This window comes from Micropterus salmoides, unplaced genomic scaffold, assembly GCF_014851395.1.
Source record: "Micropterus salmoides isolate LMB-PRFRI ecotype aquatic unplaced genomic scaffold, ASM1485139v1 Ms_hic_scaffold_1, whole genome shotgun sequence".
Classification (NCBI taxonomy): Eukaryota; Metazoa; Chordata; class Actinopteri; order Centrarchiformes; family Centrarchidae; genus Micropterus; species Micropterus salmoides.
The window spans coordinates 23,233,835-23,256,714 of NW_024040040.1; the positions used below are offsets into that span (position 1 = coordinate 23,233,835).

Consider the following 22,880-nt stretch of genomic DNA (forward strand, 5'->3'; position numbering starts at 1 on the left):
GACAGATATGGAAAGCCGTTTGAGCATTTATTCGATATCCTACTAGTGCGCGGTTTTTGGCTCTTACTAGTAAGCCATTTTGCCTTACTAGTAAGCCAAAATGGCCAACTAGTACTACTAGTAAGCGCTAAAATGGTCACTAGTACTACTAGTAGGCGCAAAAATGGCCACTAGTACTACTAGTAAGCACATTTCGACCTTACTAGTAGTACTAGTAGGCGCTAAAATGTCTACTAGTAGTACTAGTAAGCGCAAAAATGTCCACTAGTACTACTAGTAAGCAAATTTTTGCCTTACTAGTGCTACTAGTAGACATTTTGGCGCTTACTAGTAGTACTAGTAAGACCTAAAATGTCTACTAGTAATACTAGTAAGCACATTTTCATTCATTTTGCCTTTAAATATAGTGTAAAAATCTTTACTAGTACTACTAGTAGACGTTTTTTGACCTTACTAGTACTACTAGTAGGCGCAAAAATGTCTACTAGTAGTACTAGTAAGAGCCAAAACGTCTACTAGTACTACTAGTAGACACATTTTGACCTTACTAGTAGTACTAGTAGGCGCTAAAATGTCTACTAGTAGTACTAGTAAGCGCAAAAATGGCCACTAGTAGTACTAGTAGACACATTTTGACGTTACTAGTAGTACTAGTAGGCGCCAAAATGGCTTTTATGGAAAGCCGTTTGAGCATTTATTCGATATCCTACTAGTGCGCGGTTTTTGGCTTTTACTAGTAAGCCATTTTGCCTTACTAGTAAGCCAAAATGGCCTACTAGTACTACTAGTAAGCGCTAAAATGGTCACTAGTACTACTAGTAAGCGCAAAAATGGCCACTAGTACTACTAGTAAGCACATTTTTGCCTTACTAGTACTACTAGTAAGCGCCAAAATGTCTACTAGTACTACTAGTAGACATTTTAGCGCCTACTAGTAGTACTAGTAAGGTCAAAATGTGTCTACTAGTATTACTAGTAGACGTTTTTGCGCCTACTAGTAGTACTAGTAGACCGCATGCAAATGAAGCAGGCGGAAGAAGGATTTTATTGGCCAATATTCAAACTGCGTGCTGGAGAGTCTTAAAGGACCAGCTCTGAATTGTAAGTTGAGTTTACAGATTTTCTCAGTTGGTTTTGTACGTTTCTCAGATCTGAATTGAAATTGTCGAAAACAACTTGTTCAGCCTCCACATCGCCATCATCATCTCGTCATTTGTGCACATCATTAAAGCAATTTCCCGTTATTTTGGAGAAATTGCAAATGCTTTGACACATTGATGTAAATATTTATGTATGTCTGCTGTTGACAACATCATCAAATGGCACGACACATTGTCAAAAGCTTAAATAAAGTCAAACTTTAATTTCATTCTCCACAATCAAGCTGCAAGAAATGTTGTTTTTGCACATCGTCTCTGATCCTGCAGCCGAAGAGGCTTCTGCGCGCTTTTCACATGGTCAAATCTAACCAGTAGGTGGCAGCAGACATCTGCGTAACGTCCAGAGACGCTGGGATCATGAGCGAGACATCACAAGAAAGCGGTTTTAATAATGTTGTTCATCGCGTTTGGAATGCGCTTGATGTTGCCAGACGGGAACTGGCGTCGCAGAGGGACGAAGACAACCTGCTGAGAGCCACAAGGAGCACATTTAGGAGGCGAAGAAGAGCGGGTCCGATGGCAGGTAGTTAGCATTAACGTTACAAGTTTAAAGTCAATGTCTGCATTGTCCTTTTTACTGTCACCGCTAACTCACAAGTGGCTTCCAAGTTCTTAATGTGTGACATTTTCCACTTAATGTTGGAACGGTAGCTATATTTATTAAGCATAAGCTAACGTTACTGTTCCATCAGCTGGTCGGCGGCTGGCAGTTACAGAAAGTAAGTTAAGTTAGCAACAAAATGTGAGAGGTTAAGTGTATTGATCTAGTGACTGTAAGAACGTGAGCTTCGTTAAGTTAGAATAAACAGCGGATTGTTGACGTTTCGTTGACAAAGTCTGGCTGCGAGTGAGAGACAGAGAACCAGAGAGCTCCTTTGCTTTTCTTCTCATAGCATAGGCAGATTAAAACAGCAGGTTATTATTACCTAATAATAGGTTAGCAGACCCATGACTAAGAGAGGGATCGGATATTGAGGCAGAGTGAAATAATTCCTGCGTGCCGAACCGGGTCAGTGGCTGCTGGTCAGAACAGGAGGACCCGGAGCTGAGAGTCCAGAGGGAGGGAGTCTGACCTGAGAGCAGGTCCACAGCAGAATCCGGGTTAGTTTAGGGAGGGAGAGCAGACGGGACGAGGCTATTTCCATTAGAGGAATTTAAACAACATGTTATTATGCAAAATTCACTTTTCACTTTGATTACAGCGACTACATGTTCTACCACAGTTGTATAACTAACGATAATGTGTAATACTTTCTGTTTTTGTACAGAAGCACAAGCACCTTTAAATAGGCCAAGTGGAGTTTGGAAAGTGAAGCTCTTCCTGCTGCCAAATGCTGACCAAATTGTCCTTCCGCCTCATAATGAATGCAGAAAACTAACCAGAGTGGGCTTAGGTAATGTACAATATGCATAGGTTCTGAATGCCAACATGCACTTGAATTGTATTTGTGTCTTTATTTACACAGAAAATGCACACCTATTTACATTATTGTGGATTTGCAAGTGCTGGATATGACAATCAGTGTGCTGCACTTTTGCAGCAAAACTAAAGATTTGTGATTTCATTGTAATACTGTTTATTTTACACTTTCAGCAGGACTTTTTGCATATTCAGCAGGACTTGCCCTGACTGATTTGGTGAAGCAAACACCCTAAAAATCCAATGCTTATGAAGAGCTAGTCCTTGTATATACATTATGTCACGCATATTGACATCATGTGCTCAAATCATAACAAATACAGCAATGTTTATGCTTTGAATCGAGGTCATTAACTAGTGAAAAGAAGTAAATGATTGAGTCAATATTGACAACTATTTTTTTTTTGAATTTGACAGGGATCCCGAGTCATGATTTGCCAGGGGAAGGCTCACAAAGATGTTATGCACAACTTTCCTGGACTCTCCCAGAGTTTAATAATTACATTTGCCAAAGCTTTCCCACAGTTAGCCTGAATGTAATTGGATTTCATCTCGCCAGAGCTGACAAGTCCAGGGTTCTGAGTAAAATTCAGGCAAATACACTGGAGGAGGTGAGGACAGCAGTTGGCAGAAGCAGGGTGTATATTATTCCCCAGACCAATATTACACTGCCACAGGTGAGTTGTTGTTGTATTTTCTCGCCAGCACTCCTTTTAATGTTAGCACACTGATGATAGTTACTAAACAGGCTTTTTGTTTTGTCCGTCAAGATCCCAGGACCTGAAAGAACTCGTACCCTGCCAGAAACATCTCCACCTGATGGACCTGAGTCTCTACCTGCTTCTTCATCATCCACACCACCAATGGCCACACCCACTACTTCACCATCAACCATCAGATCTGCAGTCTCACCTGCTGCCCCCCCAGCAATTCATGTAGGTCCAGCCCTGTCCCCCGCACCATCAGCCATCAGACCTCCGGCCTCACCCGCTGTCCCCCAGGTCACACCGCCTGCTCCTACAGCACCCATCGGCATGCCACCGGTCACATCTAGTGCAAGTTCCCAGTCCCCTCCCCTTAGCGTCATGTCCCTGTCTTCGACGATGGACAGTGATGCGGGATCACCGAGGACAGACATGAACCCATCACTCGTAAGTTATTGTAAAGCAATAATACATTTGTATGTACTTTTGATAATTCACACCAAAGTAAAGAGTAATCCTAGTTAAAAAGTCATCCTTTTAGTTTTCAAAGCTAACCTCAGTGAAATATGTAAATGGTCATTCTTGTCAACCAACAGGAGGCAAGTTTGGATCCTGCACAGTGGGTGAACGCTGGCACCCCAGAGGTAAGTCTTAGTTCTGTGATAAGTCGCATTTAGGATGTTTTGCAAATATTGATATTTTGAGACATTTTCATTTCATGCAAAATTTGTACCTTCTAGGTCTTTTACAGAAGGGCCCGTATGGAACCACTCAACAGGTCTGTCATAGGTTTACAAACAGGAACCGTGTGTGACACTGCATTCACAGTCTCAATACTCATCTTTAAATTTGACAGAGAATACCAGAATACGCATGTAGATTACCAAGACCAGTAGTCTGCAAAGACACAAAAAGTGAAAAATGTATTTTTTAAGGCCTGACTATGTAAAACTGACGCTGACAAAACAAATCTGATCTTTTAGGACTCCTGTCAATGACCTTGTTATTGCGGACCCTGAGGAAGCGGAGGAGGACGACATTATTGCAGTTCCATTTGAAAGTGACAGTCCTCCGTCGGTAAGTTCATTTTTTTTACACTGCATTCAACTGGGAGAATAGTTTCTGTTTATATGTAATTTTTAAGGACACAATACATTACACATACACTATAATAAAAGAATGAGATATTGCCACTATTTAAAAAGGACATTCAAAGACCAGACCAACCTTTTTTGCCAGTCATTTCTGATGTACTTTATACGTTTGATGTATTTTAGGAAGATGTGGATCTTGCCATCATTTTGAGGACTTTTCAAGAGGATCACCTTTCTCACGGCCTGGTATCCACCATTTGTGTCAGGAGGAGAAAGCTTCTGGAGAGTGCCGTCAAAGCCATCTCCAGAAACGCTTTCTGTTGGACCCACTCACCACTTATTGAGTTTGTAGGAGAAGACGCAGATGATATGGGGGGACCGCAGCGAGAGTTTTTCAGGTCAGAATACCTAAACTAAATTTCTCCAGTGTTTTAGAACAAAAGTTTGCATGGGGAGCTGCACAGTAATACACGTCGCTGTATTTCTCTTTTCTGTCCATTTACTCTAGACTCTTGATGATAGAGGTACAGACCTCCCTGGGCATTTTTGAGGGAAAGGCCGGCCAGCTCTTTCTTAGTTACGACCAAGCAGCACTAGACCAGCGTAAATATTTCAGAGGTGGCAACCTCATCGCTTGGTCGATTGCCCACGGAGGTCCGTGTATCAGAGCCCTGGACCCCAGCCTCTTCCAGCTGATGTGCGGACAGGAGCCTCCGCTGGAGCAGTTTGACTGGCGTGTGCTGCCTGACCCAGATGTGCAAAGCAAAGTCAACAGGGTACTTTGTAATTATCATGTGAATATTTATTTGGATTTTAAACAAACATTTGTTTTACTTTGGGTCGCTGTTGACAAAAGAACATTTAATGTCTAGCAGGACAAACACTTGCTCAAGCTGGGACTCCTGCTACATTATTGTCACTCAGATTTCTGTCCAAGATCCTACAGTGCAAGACTGCAGGGGACCTGACTCAGCTCCAGCAAGACCTGGGGGACTGGATTGCAGAGTGCGGCGTCCCAAGCGTATTTAGGGCCACAGTTGAAGACATACCAAAAGTCTACGCGTATGTAGTGAAGCACTACATCTTTCTCAGGTAAACACATATAAGCTTTACAGTTGTAACTACTACAAAACACTGTCAATATAAAAAAAATGTATGTTTCTGCACTTACTTTTTGGTTTGGGTCAGAGTTTGATACATTTATTCCCCAGTATAGCATCAAAGAAATCCAAAAAAATGATGTTGATGTTGCAAATTACCAGGACAGAAAGAGAAGCTGTGAGCTGAGGATCAGTTGGACATTTATGTCTTGTTTGTCAAACAGCAGACAGATGTACTGGACCTCTTGTGCAGGTGTGCTCCTGGGTTCTCTCTTCTCTTTCTGTCCTGGGTTGGCCGCTGAAACTGGAGAGCCATTGTAAACATATAATTAAGAAACAGTGTCATTATCATTTTGATGCGGTTGATCAGTCTTTCCCACAATTTGTGGTGTGATTCCAAACTTGTGCACGGTGATGTACATGTTTTATCTCTGTCGCTTTACAGAACAGCCAAGATGATCCTCCAGTTCACAGACGGAATGAATGCATTCGGGAAGCTGTGGGACCTGGTGAGGAAGAACTGGATTGCCTTCCTGCCTTTGTTCACCAACATGCAGGAGCCCATGTCAAAGGCAGCCTTCAAGGCCCTCTTCAGTTACAACTACAGCAGGAGAGGCAGCAACCATCGCGAGGCAGAGGAGGACACCATCTACTGCTGGGAGATGGTGCTTAACATGATTGAAGGTACGTTTTATTCCTTTATGAAAATGTTAGAGCCCTACTTAATAAACCTTAGACACTACACAAACATCCATGAATGTACTGTGACAGAAAGAAAATACAAAGTGTTTTACCAATTTAGGAAAATGATCTTACGCCAATGTACCAAAGCCATTACAACAAGGTACACATTTAGACGTGATCAAAAGTACCTTGTGTCTCAGAAGTGTACTCAGAAGCCAGTCTGGTTTATATTCTCTACATTAGTGATTAAAGGAAATACAGTTCTGATCTTGTAAAGTTTGACATTTTAAAAATGAAAATGTCACTTAGATGCTTACGTTTTCTTCTGATAGACAAAGTGACTGACCTCAAATTCGAAGACCTTCTGATTTTCACCACTGGAGCAGACGAGGTTCCTCCCCTGGGCTTTCCCAGGAAGCCCTCCATCGACTTCTATGAACAGGAGGCAGGCCTGCGCCGTTTGCCCTACGCATCTACCTGCACGATGTGCCTGTACCTGCCGAGAGGCGTCAGTCAAGAGGAGGAACTGCACGAGATGCTTTTACTGGCCACAAGAGGCTCTTTGGGATTTGGAAAGGTGTAGAAGCTTTGATAAGCAGACGCTCCCAGGCAGTTAGCAGTAGTAATTAAAGTGTAAAGTAATGAAAGCGGATGTGTGTTTGTGTTAAAGAAAATATAAAACCTTTTAATTAAATAAATAAATAAAACAGTAAGCGTTTGTGTGTGTGTTTGTTAAAAAAAATATATTACAAATAAAATAAACAAAACAGCCTGTGTGTGTGTGTGTGTGTGTCTGTTAAAAAAATAAATAAATATATATATATATATATATATATATATAATTTAAATAAATAAAGAAAACGGTAAGCGTGTGTGTGAGTTTAAAAATATATATATATATATCTATTAAAAATAAAATAATCTCTGAATCTCTATTTGAACGCGGGGTCAAAAACTGCTGCTCACAGAAAAACTTTAGATAGTCTTTGGGTGAGCTTTGATAGGGACTGAATGACGCAATGAAACAGCATGTCTGGCTCTGTAAGAGAGAAACTCAGGGTCTGTTGAAGAAAACCTGTAAGTGAACAGGTTAGGGTCACAGAGAAACCCTGTTTGCAGATTGCAATTTGACACCATTCAATGTGTCAAATTCTGTCATAATTTTTGTTGCTTCATATTTAAGGGGGGGTATAATCTGTACAACTGGGTAAACACAAAATGAACATGATGATATGTTTTTAATGTCCTCTACACATTTTGTACCCATCGGTGTTCTTTGGGGTCAGATTGACCCCAGCCTGTTTTAGCAGTATTAAACATATATGTGTAAGCAGAAACATTTTACACACATTTGTTGTGGTTGTTTTGGATGCAACTGAGGTCACCATGACATGCAATGTTATAATATTCCTTCAGGACCTTATATTGGTAGAGCTAGTGTCTCATGGGTGTGTTAGTCATTCAGTAGACAGCTAGAGGAGTCTGGGTCAACATTATATGCTGTAAATCATAACAATGAGCCATTAAAAACAGATCCATACACATTACTTATGGTTATATAAACATCAACATGAAAGACTGTGCCAATGTTGCTATTTCATAATAAACTTTGATAAAAGTGAACCTGGTAGTTTATTTTTCTGCTGAAGGCCTGCTCATTGTTCAACTGTATGTGAATGTAAATAAATAATTACATCTTTAAAAGGCATTTATTTCGAATCACAGAGTGGATATTCCCTCTCCCAGTATTTCTTTTGATAAAACATTCATGTAAATATGCATTTTCACACTTTATTCTGCATATATATTAAGCAAAGAGCTGGCAGTTAACAACACTGAAAGTTGATCAGGCTTTAAAGGGTTAAATTTTGGCGGCAGGAAATTCAAACTGGCCAGCCAATAGGAAGGTTCCATGATTTGCATTTAGTGCAACTAGTACTACTAGTAGACCATTTTGGCTCTTACTAGTACTACTAGTAGACACTTTAGCGCCTACTAGTAGTACTAGTAAGGTCAAAATGTGTCTACTAGTAGTACTAGTAGACATTTTAGGGCTTACTAGTACTACTAGTAAGCGCAAAAATGTCTACTAGTAGTACTAGTAAGGCGAAAATGTGCTTACTAGTAGTACTAGTGACCATTTTTGCGCCTACTAGTAGTACTAGTAGACGTTTTGGCGCTTACTAGTAGTACTAGTAAGGTGAAAATGTGTCTACTAGTAGTACTAGTAGATATTTTATGTCTTACTAGTACTACTAGTAGACATTTTTGCGCCTACTAGTAGTACTAGTAGACATTTTTGCGCTTACTAGTAGTACTAGTAAGGCAAAAATGTGCTTACTAGTAGTACTAGTGGCCATTTTTGCGCTTACTAGTAGTACTAGTGACCATTTTAGCGCTTACTAGTAGTACTAGTAGGCCATTTTGGCTTACTAGTAAGGCAAAATGGCTTACTAGTAAGAGCCTATGGAAAGCCGTTTGTATGGAAAGCCGTTTGAGCATTTATTCGATATCCTACTAGTGCGCGGTTATGGAAAGCCGTTTGAGCATTTATTCGATATCCTACTAGTGCGCGGTTTTTGGCCTTTACTAGTAAGCCATTTTGCCTTACTAGTAAGCCATTTTGCCTTACTAGTACTACTAGTAAGCGCTAAAATGGTCACTAGTACTACTAGTAAGCGCAAAAATGGCCACTAGTACTACTAGTAAGCACTTTTTCGCCTTACTAGTACTACTAGTAAGCACCAAAATGCCTACTAGTACTACTAGTAGACGCAAAAATTGTCACTAGTACTACTAGTAAGCACATTTTTGCCTTACTAGTAGTACTAGTAGACATTTTGGCGCTTACTAGTAGTACTAGTAAGACCTAAAATGTCTACTAGTACTACTAGTAAGCACATTTTCATTCATTTTGCCTTTAAATATAGTGTAAAATCTTTACTAGTACTACTAGTAGACGTTTTTGACCTTACTAGTACTACTAGTAGGCGCAAAAATGTCTACTAGTAGTACTAGTAAGAGCCAAAACGTCTACTAGTACTACTAGTAGACACATTTTGACCTTACTAGTAGTACTAGTAGGCGCTAAAAAGTCTACTAGTAGTACTAGTAAGCGCAAAAATGGCCACTAGTAGTACTAGTAGACACATTTTGACGTTACTAGTAGTACTAGTAGGCGCCAAAATGGCTTTTATGGAAAGCCGTTTGAGCATTTATTCGATATCCTACTAGTGCGCGGTTTTTGGCTTTTACTAGTAAGCCATTTTGCCTTACTAGTAAGCCATTTTGCCTTACTAGTACTACTAGTAAGCGCTAAAATGGTCACTAGTACTACTAGTAAGCGCAAAAATGGCCACTAGTACTACTAGTAAGCACATTTTTGCCTTACTAGTACTACTAGTAAGCGCCAAAATGTCTACTAGTACTACTAGTAGGGGCAAAAATGGTCACTAGTACTACTAGTAAGCACATTTTTGCCTTACTAGTAGTACTAGTAGACATTTTGGCGCTTACTAGTAGTACTAGTAAGACCTAAAATGTCTACTAGTAATACTAGTAAGCACATTTTCATTCATTTTGCCTTTAAATATAGTGTAAAAATCTTTACTAGTACTACTAGTAGACGTTTTTTGACCTTACTAGTACTACTAGTAGGCGCAAAAATGTCTACTAGTAGTACTAGTAAGAGCCAAAACGTCTACTAGTACTACTAGTAGACACATTTTGACCTTACTAGTAGTACTAGTAGGCGCTAAAAAGTCTACTAGTAGTACTAGTAAGCGCAAAAATGGCCACTAGTAGTACTAGTAGACACATTTTGACGTTACTAGTAGTACTAGTAGGCGCCAAAATGGCTTTTACTAGTAAGCCATTTTGCCTTACTAGTAAGCCAAAATTGCGCACTAGTACTACTAGTAGAGGTGTTTTTGACCGTACTAGTACTACTAGTAGGCGCCATAGCGCTTACTAGTAGTACTAGTACGCCATTTTGGCTTACTAGTAAGGCAAAATGGCTTACTAGTAAAAGCCATTTTGGCGCCTACTAGTACTACTAGTAAGGCAAAAATGTGCTTACTAGTAGTACTAGTGGCCTTTTTTGCGCTTACTAGTAGTACTAGTAGACATTTTAGCGCCTACTAGTACTACTAGTAAGGTCAAAATGTGCTTACTAGTAGTACTAGTGGCCTTTTTTGCGCTTACTAGTAGTACTAGTAGACTTTTTAGCGCCTACTAGTAGTACTAGTAAGGTCAAAAAACGTCAACTAGTACTACTAGTAGACATTTTTGGTCTTACTAGTACTACTAGTAGGCGCCAAAATTCCTACTAGTACTACTAGTAAGGTCGAAAGACATCTACTAGTAGTACTAGTAGACATTTTTGCGCTTACTAGTAGTACTAGTAGACTTTTTAGCGCCTACTAGTACTACTAGTACTACTAGTAGACTGCATGCAAATGAAGCAGGCGGGACAAGGACTTTGATTGGTCAATTTTCAAACTGTGTGCTGCAGAGCCTTAAAGGACCAGCTCTGAACTGCAATGAGGAAAACTACTCTGCAGCATTCATTAACAGCTTCAGAGAGATATTTTAGCAGCTTGCAGTGATATAAACTTTATGTTTGATTTAACTGAATTAGATTTAAAGTTAAATTAGGCTACATTATTATTATTCAGGCCATTCAGAACTATTGTCTCGTAATCACAAAACAAATCTGCAAACTCACAATTACCACAAATGAAATGTTGGTGCAAAAACTGCTGAATTAACGTTATATTGTCCCTGAGTGTACCATGTTAGGCAGTTACATTACTGTTAGGCATTGTGTTGGCTTCTTAGGCCTCTATCAGTTCACACATGAGTAATATCCTCTTGCAGTCAGAGATCCTGCAGTTTCAGTCTCCCCTCTCTCACGTGTTGAAACACAGGCCCCATTCTGTGCAAAATGGTCGATGTGAATATACTGTGGTGTACAATATATGTGCATTTGACGCATAAAAGTTTAAAATAGCACTGTAGCAGGTGGAAAGAGGTTCAGTGAACCCTCCTATGGAATTTGACCTCTGACCCCTTGTTTTGTACTGTACCCTTCTATGGGTAGGAGCTCTATTTTGCGGACTCTGACCCTTCTATGGTGTCTAACAGATACCTAAACAGGTCCTATATAAGCTGTGTACAGAGTGGCCATCGGGCTGGGTCACTCTCCAAGCTGCTGCAGAGCTTGTAATTGATGCTGAACTCCTTGATGTAATAAACTCTTATGATCAAGAACAGTGTCAAGGGGATTTCTTCTCAACACATCATCGCAGCATTATTGTTCAGACACCACAATACACACACATACATTTACTGTTTAATTGATTCGTTTTAATTGTTAATATTTTTAACACACACACACACTCACAGAGGTCTAATCTGATCTTTAAATCACCCTCTGGCCTGGGCAGTGCACATCCTAGGCCAGCGCTTTTCTTTTGTTGTTAGCAATTTCAATATTCCAAAAACTCTCCTCTGCTTAGGCCTCCAAACCACCAATAACGTACCTGTAGTAGTGTGAGAACTGACTTCTGAAAATAATAAATTTTTGTGTTTTTAACATCATGTGTTTAGGTAAATTACATGTTTTAGCACTTAAAGCACCTAATTAACAATAAATAAAATCTGTCTCATGCTTCTGTCAGTCCTTTAGTCTCTGTAGACAGCTAGAGGAGTCTGGGACAACATTAGATGCTTCATATCATAATGAGGAGCCATTAAAAACAGGTTGGTTGAAGCAGTAGGCTGCTGGTTGAAACTTCAAGCATAAACATATACACATCAGCATGAGAGACTTTGCCCATGTTGCTATTTCATAATAGGTGGAAGCTGAAAACCATGAGGGACAACCCCTCTCATCCTGAGCTGAGGAGCTCCTGCAGCCACATGCAGCCATATGCAGCCCCAGGCCTCAAAGCGCTTTGGAGGCTCATTTGTGCTGTCAGCCATCAGGCTCCACACCACCAAACTGACAGATTAGTGCCTGTTTTTATCTGAGACATTTATCTGGTTTTAAATGGTTGTAAATAATTATTATTGATTTTATAGTGTAAATCGTGTGTTGATACTTGTATAAAACTGCATCTCTTCTTTTATATTCCTTTGTGCTGCTATTTCAACCTAAATTTCCTCCACGGGGATTAATAAAGTCTTATCTGGTCTTATAAACTTTGATAAACGTGAATGTGGCAGTTTATTTTTCTGCTGAAGGCCTGCTCATTGTTCAGAATGCTGTTAAGTAAATTCATATTTAAAAGGCTTTTATTTTGAATCACAGAGTGGATATTCCCTCTCCCAGTATTTCTTTTGATAAAACATTGATGTAAATATGCATTTTCACACTTTATTCTGCATATATATTAAGCAAAGAGCTGGCAGTTAACAACACTGAAAGTTGATCAGGCTTTAAAGGGTTAAATTTTGGCGGCAGAAAATTCAAACTGGCCAGCCAATAGGAAGGTTCCATGATTTGCATTTAGTGCTTACTAGTACTACTAGTAGACCATTTTAGGTCTTACTAGTACTACTAGTAGACACTTTAGCGCCTACTAGTACTACTAGTAAGGTCAAAATGTGTCTACTAGTAGTACTAGTAGACGTTTTGGCTCTTACTAGTACTACTAGTAAGCGCAAAAATGTCTACTAGTACTACTAGTAAGGTCAAAATGTGTCTACTAGTACTACTAGTAGACATTTTATGTCTTACTAGTACTACTAGTAGACATTTTAGCACCTACTAGTAGTACTAGTAAGGCGAAAATGTGCTTACTAGTAGTACTAGTGACCATTTTTGCGCCTACTAGTAGTACTAGTAGACATTTTGGCGCTTACTAGTAGTACTAGTAAGGCAAAAATGTGCTTACTAGTAGTACTAGTGGCCATTTTTGCGCCTACTAGTAGTACTAGTGACCATTTTAGCGCTTACTAGTAGTACTAGTAGGCCATTTTGGCTTACTAGTAAGGCAAAATGGCTTACTAGTAAAAGCCAAAAACCGCGCACTAGTAGGATATCGAATAAATGCTCAAACGGCTTTCCATAGGCTTTTACTAGTAAGCCATTTTGCCTTACTAGTAAGCCAAAATTGCGTACTAGTACTACTAGTAGAGGTGTTTTTGACCATACTAGTACTACTAGTAGGCGCCATAGCGCTTACTAGTAGTACTAGTACGCCATTTTGGCTTACTAGTAAGGCAAAATGGCTTACTAGTAAAAGCCATTTTGGCGCCTACTAGTACTACTAGTAAGGCAAAAATGTGCTTACTAGTAGTACTAGTGGCCATTTTGGCGCTTACTAGTACTACTAGTAGACATTTTAGCGCCTACTAGTACTACTAGTAAGGTCAAAATGTGCTTACTAGTAGTACTAGTGGCCTTTTTTGCGCTTACTAGTAGTACTAGTAGGCCATTTTGGCTTACTAGTAAGGCAAAATGGCTTACTAGTAAAGGCCAAAAACCGCGCACTAGTAGGATATCGAATAAATGCTCAAACGGCTTTCCATAGGCCTTTACTAGTAAGCCATTTTGCCTTACTAGTAAGCCATTTTGCCTTACTAGTACTACTAGTAAGCGCTAAAATGGTCACTAGTACTACTAGTAAGCGCAAAAATGGCCACTAGTACTACTAGTAAGCACTTTTTCGCCTTACTAGTACTACTAGTAAGCACCAAAATGCCTACTAGTACTACTAGTAGACGCAAAAATTGTCACTAGTACTACTAGTAAGCACATTTTTGCCTTACTAGTAGTACTAGTAGACATTTTGGCGCTTACTAGTAGTACTAGTAAGACCTAAAATGTCTACTAGTACTACTAGTAAGCACATTTTCATTCATTTTGCCTTTAAATATAGTGTAAAAATCTTTACTAGTACTACTAGTAGACGTTTTTGACCTTACTAGTACTACTAGTAGGCGCAAAAATGTCTACTAGTAGTACTAGTAAGAGCCAAAACGTCTACTAGTACTACTAGTAGACACATTTTGACCTTACTAGTAGTACTAGTAGGCGCTAAAAAGTCTACTAGTAGTACTAGTAAGCGCAAAAATGGCCACTAGTAGTACTAGTAGACACATTTTGACGTTACTAGTAGTACTAGTAGGCGCCAAAATGGCTTTTACTAGTAAGCCATTTTGCCTTACTAGTAAGCCAAAATTGCGTACTAGTACTACTAGTAGAGGTGTTTTTGACCATACTAGTACTACTAGTAGGCGCCATAGCGCTTACTAGTAGTACTAGTACGCCATTTTGGCTTACTAGTAAGGCAAAATGGCTTACTAGTAAAAGCCATTTTGGCGCCTACTAGTACTACTAGTAAGGCAAAAATGTGCTTACTAGTAGTACTAGTGGCCATTTTGGCGCTTACTAGTACTACTAGTAGACATTTTAGCGCCTACTAGTACTACTAGTAAGGTCAAAATGTGCTTACTAGTAGTACTAGTGGCCTTTTTTGCGCTTACTAGTAGTACTAGTAGACTTTTTAGCGCCTACTAGTAGTACTAGTAAGGTCAAAAAACGTCTACTAGTACTACTAGTGGCCATTTTTGCGCTTACTAGTACTACTAGTAGGCGCCAAAAAGTCTACTAGTACTACTAGTAAGGTCGAAAAACGTCTACTAGTAGTACTAGTAGACATTTTTGCGCTTACTAGTAGTACTAGTAGACTTTTTAGCGCTTACTAGTAGTACTAGTACTACTAGTAGACTGCATGCAAATGAAGCAGGCGGGACAAGGACTTTGATTGGTCAATATTCAAACTGTGTGCTGCAGAGCCTTAAAGGACCAGCTCTGAATTGCAATGAGGAAAACTACTCTGTAGCATTCATTAACAGCTTCAGAGAGATATTTTAGCAGCTTGCAGTGATATAAACTTTATGTTTGATTAAACTGAATTAGATTTAAAGTTAAATTAGGCTACATTATTATTATTCAGGCCATTCAGAACTATTGTCTCGTAATCACAAAACAAATCTGCAAACTCACAATAACCACAAATGAAATGTTGGTGCAAAAACTGCTGAATTAACGTTATATTGTCCCTGAGTGTACCATGTTAGGCAGTTACATTACTGTTAGGCATTGTGTTGGCTTCTTTGGCCTCTATCAGTTCACACATGAGTAATATCCTCTTGCAGTCAGAGATCCTGCAGTTTCAGGCTCCCCTCTCTCACGTGTTGACACACAGGCCCCATTCTGTGCAAAATGGTCGATGTGAATATACTGTGGTGTACAATATATTTGCATTTGACGCATAAAAGTTTAAAATAGCACTGTAGCAGGTGGAAAGAGGTTCAGTGAACCCTCCTATGGAATTTGACCTCTGACCCCTTGTTTTGTACTGTACTCTTCTATGGGTAGGAGCTCTATTTTGCGGACTCTGACCCTTCTATGGTGTCTAACAGATACCTAAACAGGTCCTATATAAGCTGTGTACAGAGTGGCCATCGGGCTGGGTCACTCTCCAAGCTGCTGCAGAGCTTGTAATTGATGCTGAACTCCTTGATGTAATAAACTCTTATGATCAAGAACAGTGTCAAGGGGATTTCTTCTCAACACATCATCGCAGCATTATTGTTCAGACACCACACACACACACACATACATTTACTGTTTAATTGATTCGTTTTAATTGTTAATATTTTTAACACACACACACTCACAGAGGTCTAATCTGATCTTTAAATCACCCTCTGGCCTGGGCCGTGCACATCCTAGGCCAGCTCCTTTCTTTTGTTGATTTTCAATTTTATTATTCCAGAAACTCTCCTTTGCTTAGGCCTCTTAGCCACCAATACCGTACCTGTTGTAGTGTGAGAACTGACTTCTGAATATAATAAATTTTTGTGTTTTTAACATCATGTGTTTAGGTAAATTACATGTTTTAGCACTTAAAGCACTTAAATAATAATAAATAACATCTGTCTCATGCTTCTGTCAGTCCTTTAGTCTCTGTAGACAGCTAGAGGAGTCTGGGACAACATTAGATGCTTCATATCATAATGAGGAGCCATTAAAAACAGGTTGGTTGAAGGAGTAGGCCGCTGGTTGAAACTTCAAGCATAAACATTTACACATCAGCATGAGAGACTTTGCCCATGTTGCTATTTCATAATAGGTGGTAATGTCGTGTAAAAATTCAAGACTTGGGCCAGATAAGAAAGCTTGAACATTTACCAACATTTTTATTATCAACAAAAACAAACACCAATCAGAATACAAAAGTTCCACCGGAGTGTGTCAGAGATCGGTGCAAAATAGAGCCCCATTCTGTTACCAGAACAGAGACCCTAACCCACATGAAAACCATGTAACGACTGACTTTCACCTCCTTTTATAGCTCTGTTTGTTGGCTTCACATCGTCTCTTGGCTCTCTTTCCTGCTGCACCTGAATCTGTTTTTTCCCTGACTGCCTGCTCCTCCTCTGTGTCGTCTGCATGCACTCTGCTTGATCATGGACATTCTTACTGTGATGGACTGTATTGATGTATATTTTGTTACACAATTTGCACAAAATCTGCTTCTATATTTTACTTTGCAGGTATTTTTGATGATATCTCACTGTGCTCCCTCCCTTTTCTCCCAAAGCACACAAACTTGCTCACACACACATGTGCCTGGGCAGTTAGATACAGAGAGGAGCACACACACTCAGAGCTGTAGAGTTTTAACACTGTGATCCTAACTTTACACTATAAAATAACACTCTAAATGATGACAGTGTAGACCACCATCGCTCTAGTAATTAATGATAACAATTTAGGCTATAATGCTCCAAATTAATTCACAACTGTGGAATCTGAAAACCATGAGGGACAACCCCTCTCATCCTCTCTATGCTGAGCTGAGGAGCTCCTGCAGCCACATGCAGCCCCAGGCCTCAAAGCGCTTTGGAGGCTCATTTGTGCCGTCAGCCATCAGGCTCCAGAGCACCAAACTGACAGATTAGTGCCTGTTTTTATCTGAGACATTTATCTGGTTTTAAATGGTTGTAAATAATTATTATTGATTTTATGGTGTAAATAGTGTGTTGATACTGGTATAAAACTGCATCTCTTCTTTTATATTCCTTTGTGCTGCTATTTCGACCAAAATTTCCTCCACGGGGGATTAATAAAGTCTTATCTTGTCTTATAAACTTTGATAAACGTGAATGTGACAGTTTCTTTTTCTGCTGAAGGCCTGCTCATTGTTCAGAATGCTGTTAAGTAAATTCATATTTAAAAGGCATTTATTTTGAATCACAGGGTGGATATTCCCTCTCCCAGTATTTCTTTTGATTAAACATACCTGTAAATATGCATTTTCACACTTTATTCTGCATATAAATTAAGCAAAGAGCTGGCAGTTAACAACACTGAAAGTTGATCAGGCTTTAAAGGGTTAAATTTTGGCGGGAGGAAATTCAAACTGGCCAGCCAATAGGAAGGTTCCATGATTTGCATTTAGTGCAACTAGTACTACTAGTAGACCATTTTAGCTCTTATGGAAAGCCGTTTGAGCATTTATTCGATATCCTACTAGTGCGCGTTTTTTGGCCTTTACTAGTAAGCCATTTTGCCTTACTAGTAAGCCATTTTGCCTTACTAGTACTACTAGTAAGCGCTAAAATGGTCACTAGTACTACTAGTAAGCGCAAAAATGGCCACTAGTACTACTAGTAAGCACTTTTTCGCCTTACTAGTACTACTAGTAAGCGCCAAAATGCCTACTAGTACTACTAGTAGGCGCAAAAAATGTCACTAGTACTACTAGTAAGCACACTTTTGCCTTACTAGTAGTACTAGTAGACATTTTGGTGCTTACTAGTAGTACTAGTAAGACCTAAAATGTATACTAGTAATACTAGTAAGCACATTTTCATTCATTTTGCCTTTAAATATAGTGTAAAAATCTTTACTAGTACTACTAGTAGACATTTTTTGACCTTACTAGTACTACTAGTAGGCGCAAAAATGTCTACTAGTAGTACTAGTAAGAGCCAAAACGTCTACTAGTACTACTAGTAGACACATTTTGACCTTACTAGTAGTACTAGTAGGCGCTAAAAAGTCTACTAGTAGTACTAGTAAGAGCTAAAATGGCCACTAGTAGTACTAGTAGACACATTTTGACGTTACTAGTAGTACTAGTAGGCGCCAAAATGGCTTTTACTAGTAAGCCATTTTGCCTTACTAGTAAGCCAAAATGGCGTACTAGTACTACTAGTAAGCGCTATGGCGCCTACTAGTAGTACTAGTATGGTCAAAAACACCTCTACTAGTAGTACTAGTACGCAATTTTGGCTTACTAGTAAGGCAAAATGGCTTACTAGTAAAAGCCATTTTGGCGCCTACTAGTACTACTAGTAACGTCAAAATGTGTCTACTAGTACTACTAGTGGCCATTTTTACGCTTACTAGTACTACTAGTAGACTTTTTAGCGCCTACTAGTACTACTAGTAAGGTCAAAATGTGTCTACTAGTAGTACTAGTAGACGTTTGGCTCTTACTAGTACTACTAGTAGACATTTTAGCGCCTACTAGTAGTACTAGTAAGGTCAAAAAACGTCTACTAGTAGTACTAGTAAAGATTTTTACACTATATTTAAAGGCAAAATGAATGAAAATGTGCTTACTAGTAGTACTAGTAGACATTTTAGGTCTTACTAGTACTACTAGTAAGCGCCAAAATGTCTACTAGTACTACTAGTAAGGCAAAAATGTGCTTACTAGTAGTACTAGTGACAATTTTTGCGTCTACTAGTAGTACTAGTAGGCATTTTGGTGCTTACTAGTAGTACTAGTAAGGCGAAAAAGTGCTTACTAGTAGTACTAGTAGCCATTTTTGCGCTTACTAGTAGTACTAGTGACCATTTTAGCGCTTACTAGTAGTACTAGTAGGCCATTTTGGCTTACTAGTAAGGCAAAATGGCTTACTAGTAAAAGCCAAAAACCGCGCACTAGTAGGATATCGAATAAATGCTCAAACGGCTTTCCATAAGCTCTTACTAGTACTACTAGTAGACACTTTAGCGCCTACTAGTAGTACTAGTAAGGTCAAAATGTGCTTACTAGTAGTACTAGTAGGCGCTAAAAAGTCTACTAGTACTACTAGTAAGCGCAAAAATGTCTACTAGTAGTACTAGTAAGGTCAAAATGTGTCTACTAGTACTACTAGTAGACATTTTATGTCTTACTAGTACTACTAGTAGACATTTTAGCACCTACTAGTAGTACTAGTAAGGCGAAAATGTGCTTACTAGTAGTACTAGTGACCATTTTTGCGCCTACTAGTAGTACTAGTAGACATTTTGGCGCTTACTAGTAGTACTAGTAAGGCAAAAATGTGCTTACTAGTAGTACTAGTGGCCATTTTTGCGCTTACTAGTAGTACTAGTGACCATTTTAGCGCTTACTAGTAGTACTAGTAGGCCATTTTGGCTTACTAGTAAGGCAAAATGGCTTACTAGTAAAGGCCAAAAACCGCGCACTAGTAGGATATCGAATAAATGCTCAAACGGCTTTCCATACGCGGTTTTTGGCCTTTACTAGTAAGCCATTTTGCCTTACTAGTAAGCCATTTTGCCTTACTAGTACTACTAGTAAGCGCTAAAATGGTCACTAGTACTACTAGTAAGCGCAAAAATGGCCACTAGTACTACTAGTAAGCACTTTTTCGCCTTACTAGTACTACTAGTAAGCACCAAAATGCCTACTAGTACTACTAGTAGACGCAAAAATTGTCACTAGTACTACTAGTAAGCACATTTTTGCCTTACTAGTAGTACTAGTAGACATTTTGGCGCTTACTAGTAGTACTAGTAAGACCTAAAATGTCTACTAGTACTACTAGTAAGCACATTTTCATTCATTTTGCCTTTAAATATAGTGTAAAAATCTTTACTAGTACTACTAGTAGACGTTTTTTGACCTTACTAGTACTACTAGTAGGCGCAAAAATGTCTACTAGTAGTACTAGTAAGAGCCAAAACGTCTACTAGTACTACTAGTAGACACATTTTGACCTTACTAGTAGTACTAGTAGGCGCTAAAAAGTCTACTAGTAGTACTAGTAAGCGCAAAAATGGCCACTAGTAGTACTAGTAGACACATTTTGACGTTACTAGTAGTACTAGTAGGCGCCAAAATGGCTTTTACTAGTAAGCCATTTTGCCTTACTAGTAAGCCAAAATTGCGTACTAGTACTACTAGTAGAGGTGTTTTTGACCATACTAGTACTACTAGTAGGCGCCATAGCGCTTACTAGTAGTACTAGTACGCCATTTTGGCTTACTAGTAAGGCAAAATGGCTTACTAGTAAAAGCCATTTTGGCGCCTACTAGTACTACTAGTAAGGCAAAAATGTGCTTACTAGTAGTACTAGTGGCCATTTTGGCGCTTACTAGTACTACTAGTAGACATTTTAGCGCCTACTAGTACTACTAGTAAGGTCAAAATGTGCTTACTAGTAGTACTAGTGGCCTTTTTTGCGCTTACTAGTAGTACTAGTAGACTTTTTAGCGCCTACTAGTAGTACTAGTAAGGTCAAAAAACGTCTACTAGTACTACTAGTGGCCATTTTTGCGCTTACTAGTACTACTAGTAGGCGCCAAAAAGTCTACTAGTACTACTAGTAAGGTCGAAAAACGTCTACTAGTAGTACTAGTAGACATTTTTGCGCTTACTAGTAGTACTAGTAGACTTTTTAGCGCTTACTAGTAGTACTAGTACTACTAGTAGACTGCATGCAAATGAAGCAGGCGGGACAAGGACTTTGATTGGTCAATATTCAAACTGTGTGCTGCAGAGCCTTAAAGGACCAGCTCTGAATTGCAATGAGGAAAACTACTCTGTAGCATTCATTAACAGCTTCAGAGAGATATTTTAGCAGCTTGCAGTGATATAAACTTTATGTTTGATTAAACTGAATTAGATTTAAAGTTAAATTAGGCTACATTATTATTATTCAGGCCATTCAGAACTATTGTCTCGTAATCACAAAACAAATCTGCAAACTCACAATAACCACAAATGAAATGTTGGTGCAAAAACTGCTGAATTAACGTTATATTGTCCCTGAGTGTACCATGTTAGGCAGTTACATTACTGTTAGGCATTGTGTTGGCTTCTTTGGCCTCTATCAGTTCACACATGAGTAATATCCTCTTGCAGTCAGAGATCCTGCAGTTTCAGGCTCCCCTCTCTCACGTGTTGACACACAGGCCCCATTCTGTGCAAAATGGTCGATGTGAATATACTGTGGTGTACAATATATTTGCATTTGACGCATAAAAGTTTAAAATAGCACTGTAGCAGGTGGAAAGAGGTTCAGTGAACCCTCCTATGGAATTTGACCTCTGACCCCTTGTTTTGTACTGTACTCTTCTATGGGTAGGAGCTCTATTTTGCGGACTCTGACCCTTCTATGGTGTCTAACAGATACCTAAACAGGTCCTATATAAGCTGTGTACAGAGTGGCCATCGGGCTGGGTCACTCTCCAAGCTGCTGCAGAGCTTGTAATTGATGCTGAACTCCTTGATGTAATAAACTCTTATGATCAAGAACAGTGTCAAGGGGATTTCTTCTCAACACATCATCGCAGCATTATTGTTCAGACACCACAAACACACACACATACATTTACTGTTTAATTGATTCGTTTTAATTGTTAATATTTTTAACACACACACACACTCACAGAGGTCTAATCTGATCTTTAAATCACCCTCTGGCCTGGGCCGTGCACATCCTAGGCCAGCTCCTTTCTTTTGTTGATTTTCAATTTTATTATTCCAGAAACTCTCCTTTGCTTAGGCCTCTTAGCCACCAATACCGTACCTGTTGTAGTGTGAGAACTGACTTCTGAATATAATAAATTTTTGTGTTTTTAACATCATGTGTTTAGGTAAATTACATGTTTTAGCACTTAAAGCACTTAAATAATAATAAATAACATCTGTCTCATGCTTCTGTCAGTCCTTTAGTCTCTGTAGACAGCTAGAGGAGTCTGGGACAACATTAGATGCTTCATATCATAATGAGGAGCCATTAAAAACAGGTTGGTTGAAGGAGTAGGCCGCTGGTTGAAACTTCAAGCATAAACATTTACACATCAGCATGAGAGACTTTGCCCATGTTGCTATTTCATAATAGGTGGTAATGTCGTGTAAAAATTCAAGACTTGGGCCAGATAAGAAAGCTTGAACATTTACCAACATTTTTATTATCAACAAAAACAAACACCAATCAGAATACAAAAGTTCCACCGGAGTGTGTCAGAGATCGGTGCAAAATAGAGCCCCATTCTGTTACCAGAACAGAGACCCTAACCCACATGAAAACCATGTAACGACTGACTTTCACCTCCTTTTATAGCTCTGTTTGTTGGCTTCACATCGTCTCTTGGCTCTCTTTCCTGCTGCACCTGAATCTGTTTTTTCCCTGACTGCCTGCTCCTCCTCTGTGTCGTCTGCATGCACTCTGCTTGATCATGGACATTCTTACTGTGATGGACTGTATTGATGTATATTTTGTTACACAATTTGCACAAAATCTGCTTCTATATTTTACTTTGCAGGTATTTTTGATGATATCTCACTGTGCTCCCTCCCTTTTCTCCCAAAGCACACAAACTTGCTCACACACACATGTGCCTGGGCAGTTAGATACAGAGAGGAGCACACACACTCAGAGCTGTAGAGTTT

General features: G+C 39.3%; 1 protein-coding gene across 1 annotated transcript; it reads left to right on the forward strand.

Moving 5' to 3' along the window:
• Positions 1 to 5,892: 5,892 nt before the first annotated feature.
• On the forward strand, positions 5,893 to 6,851 carry LOC119905552 (G2/M phase-specific E3 ubiquitin-protein ligase-like). Its single transcript, XM_038722706.1, has 2 exons — positions 5,893 to 6,162; positions 6,495 to 6,851. Exons 1-2 carry the CDS (start codon positions 5,934 to 5,936, stop codon positions 6,743 to 6,745), a joined length of 480 nt encoding a protein of 159 aa, XP_038578634.1. The 5' UTR covers positions 5,893 to 5,933; the 3' UTR covers positions 6,746 to 6,851.
• Positions 6,852 to 22,880: the final 16,029 nt, after the last annotated feature.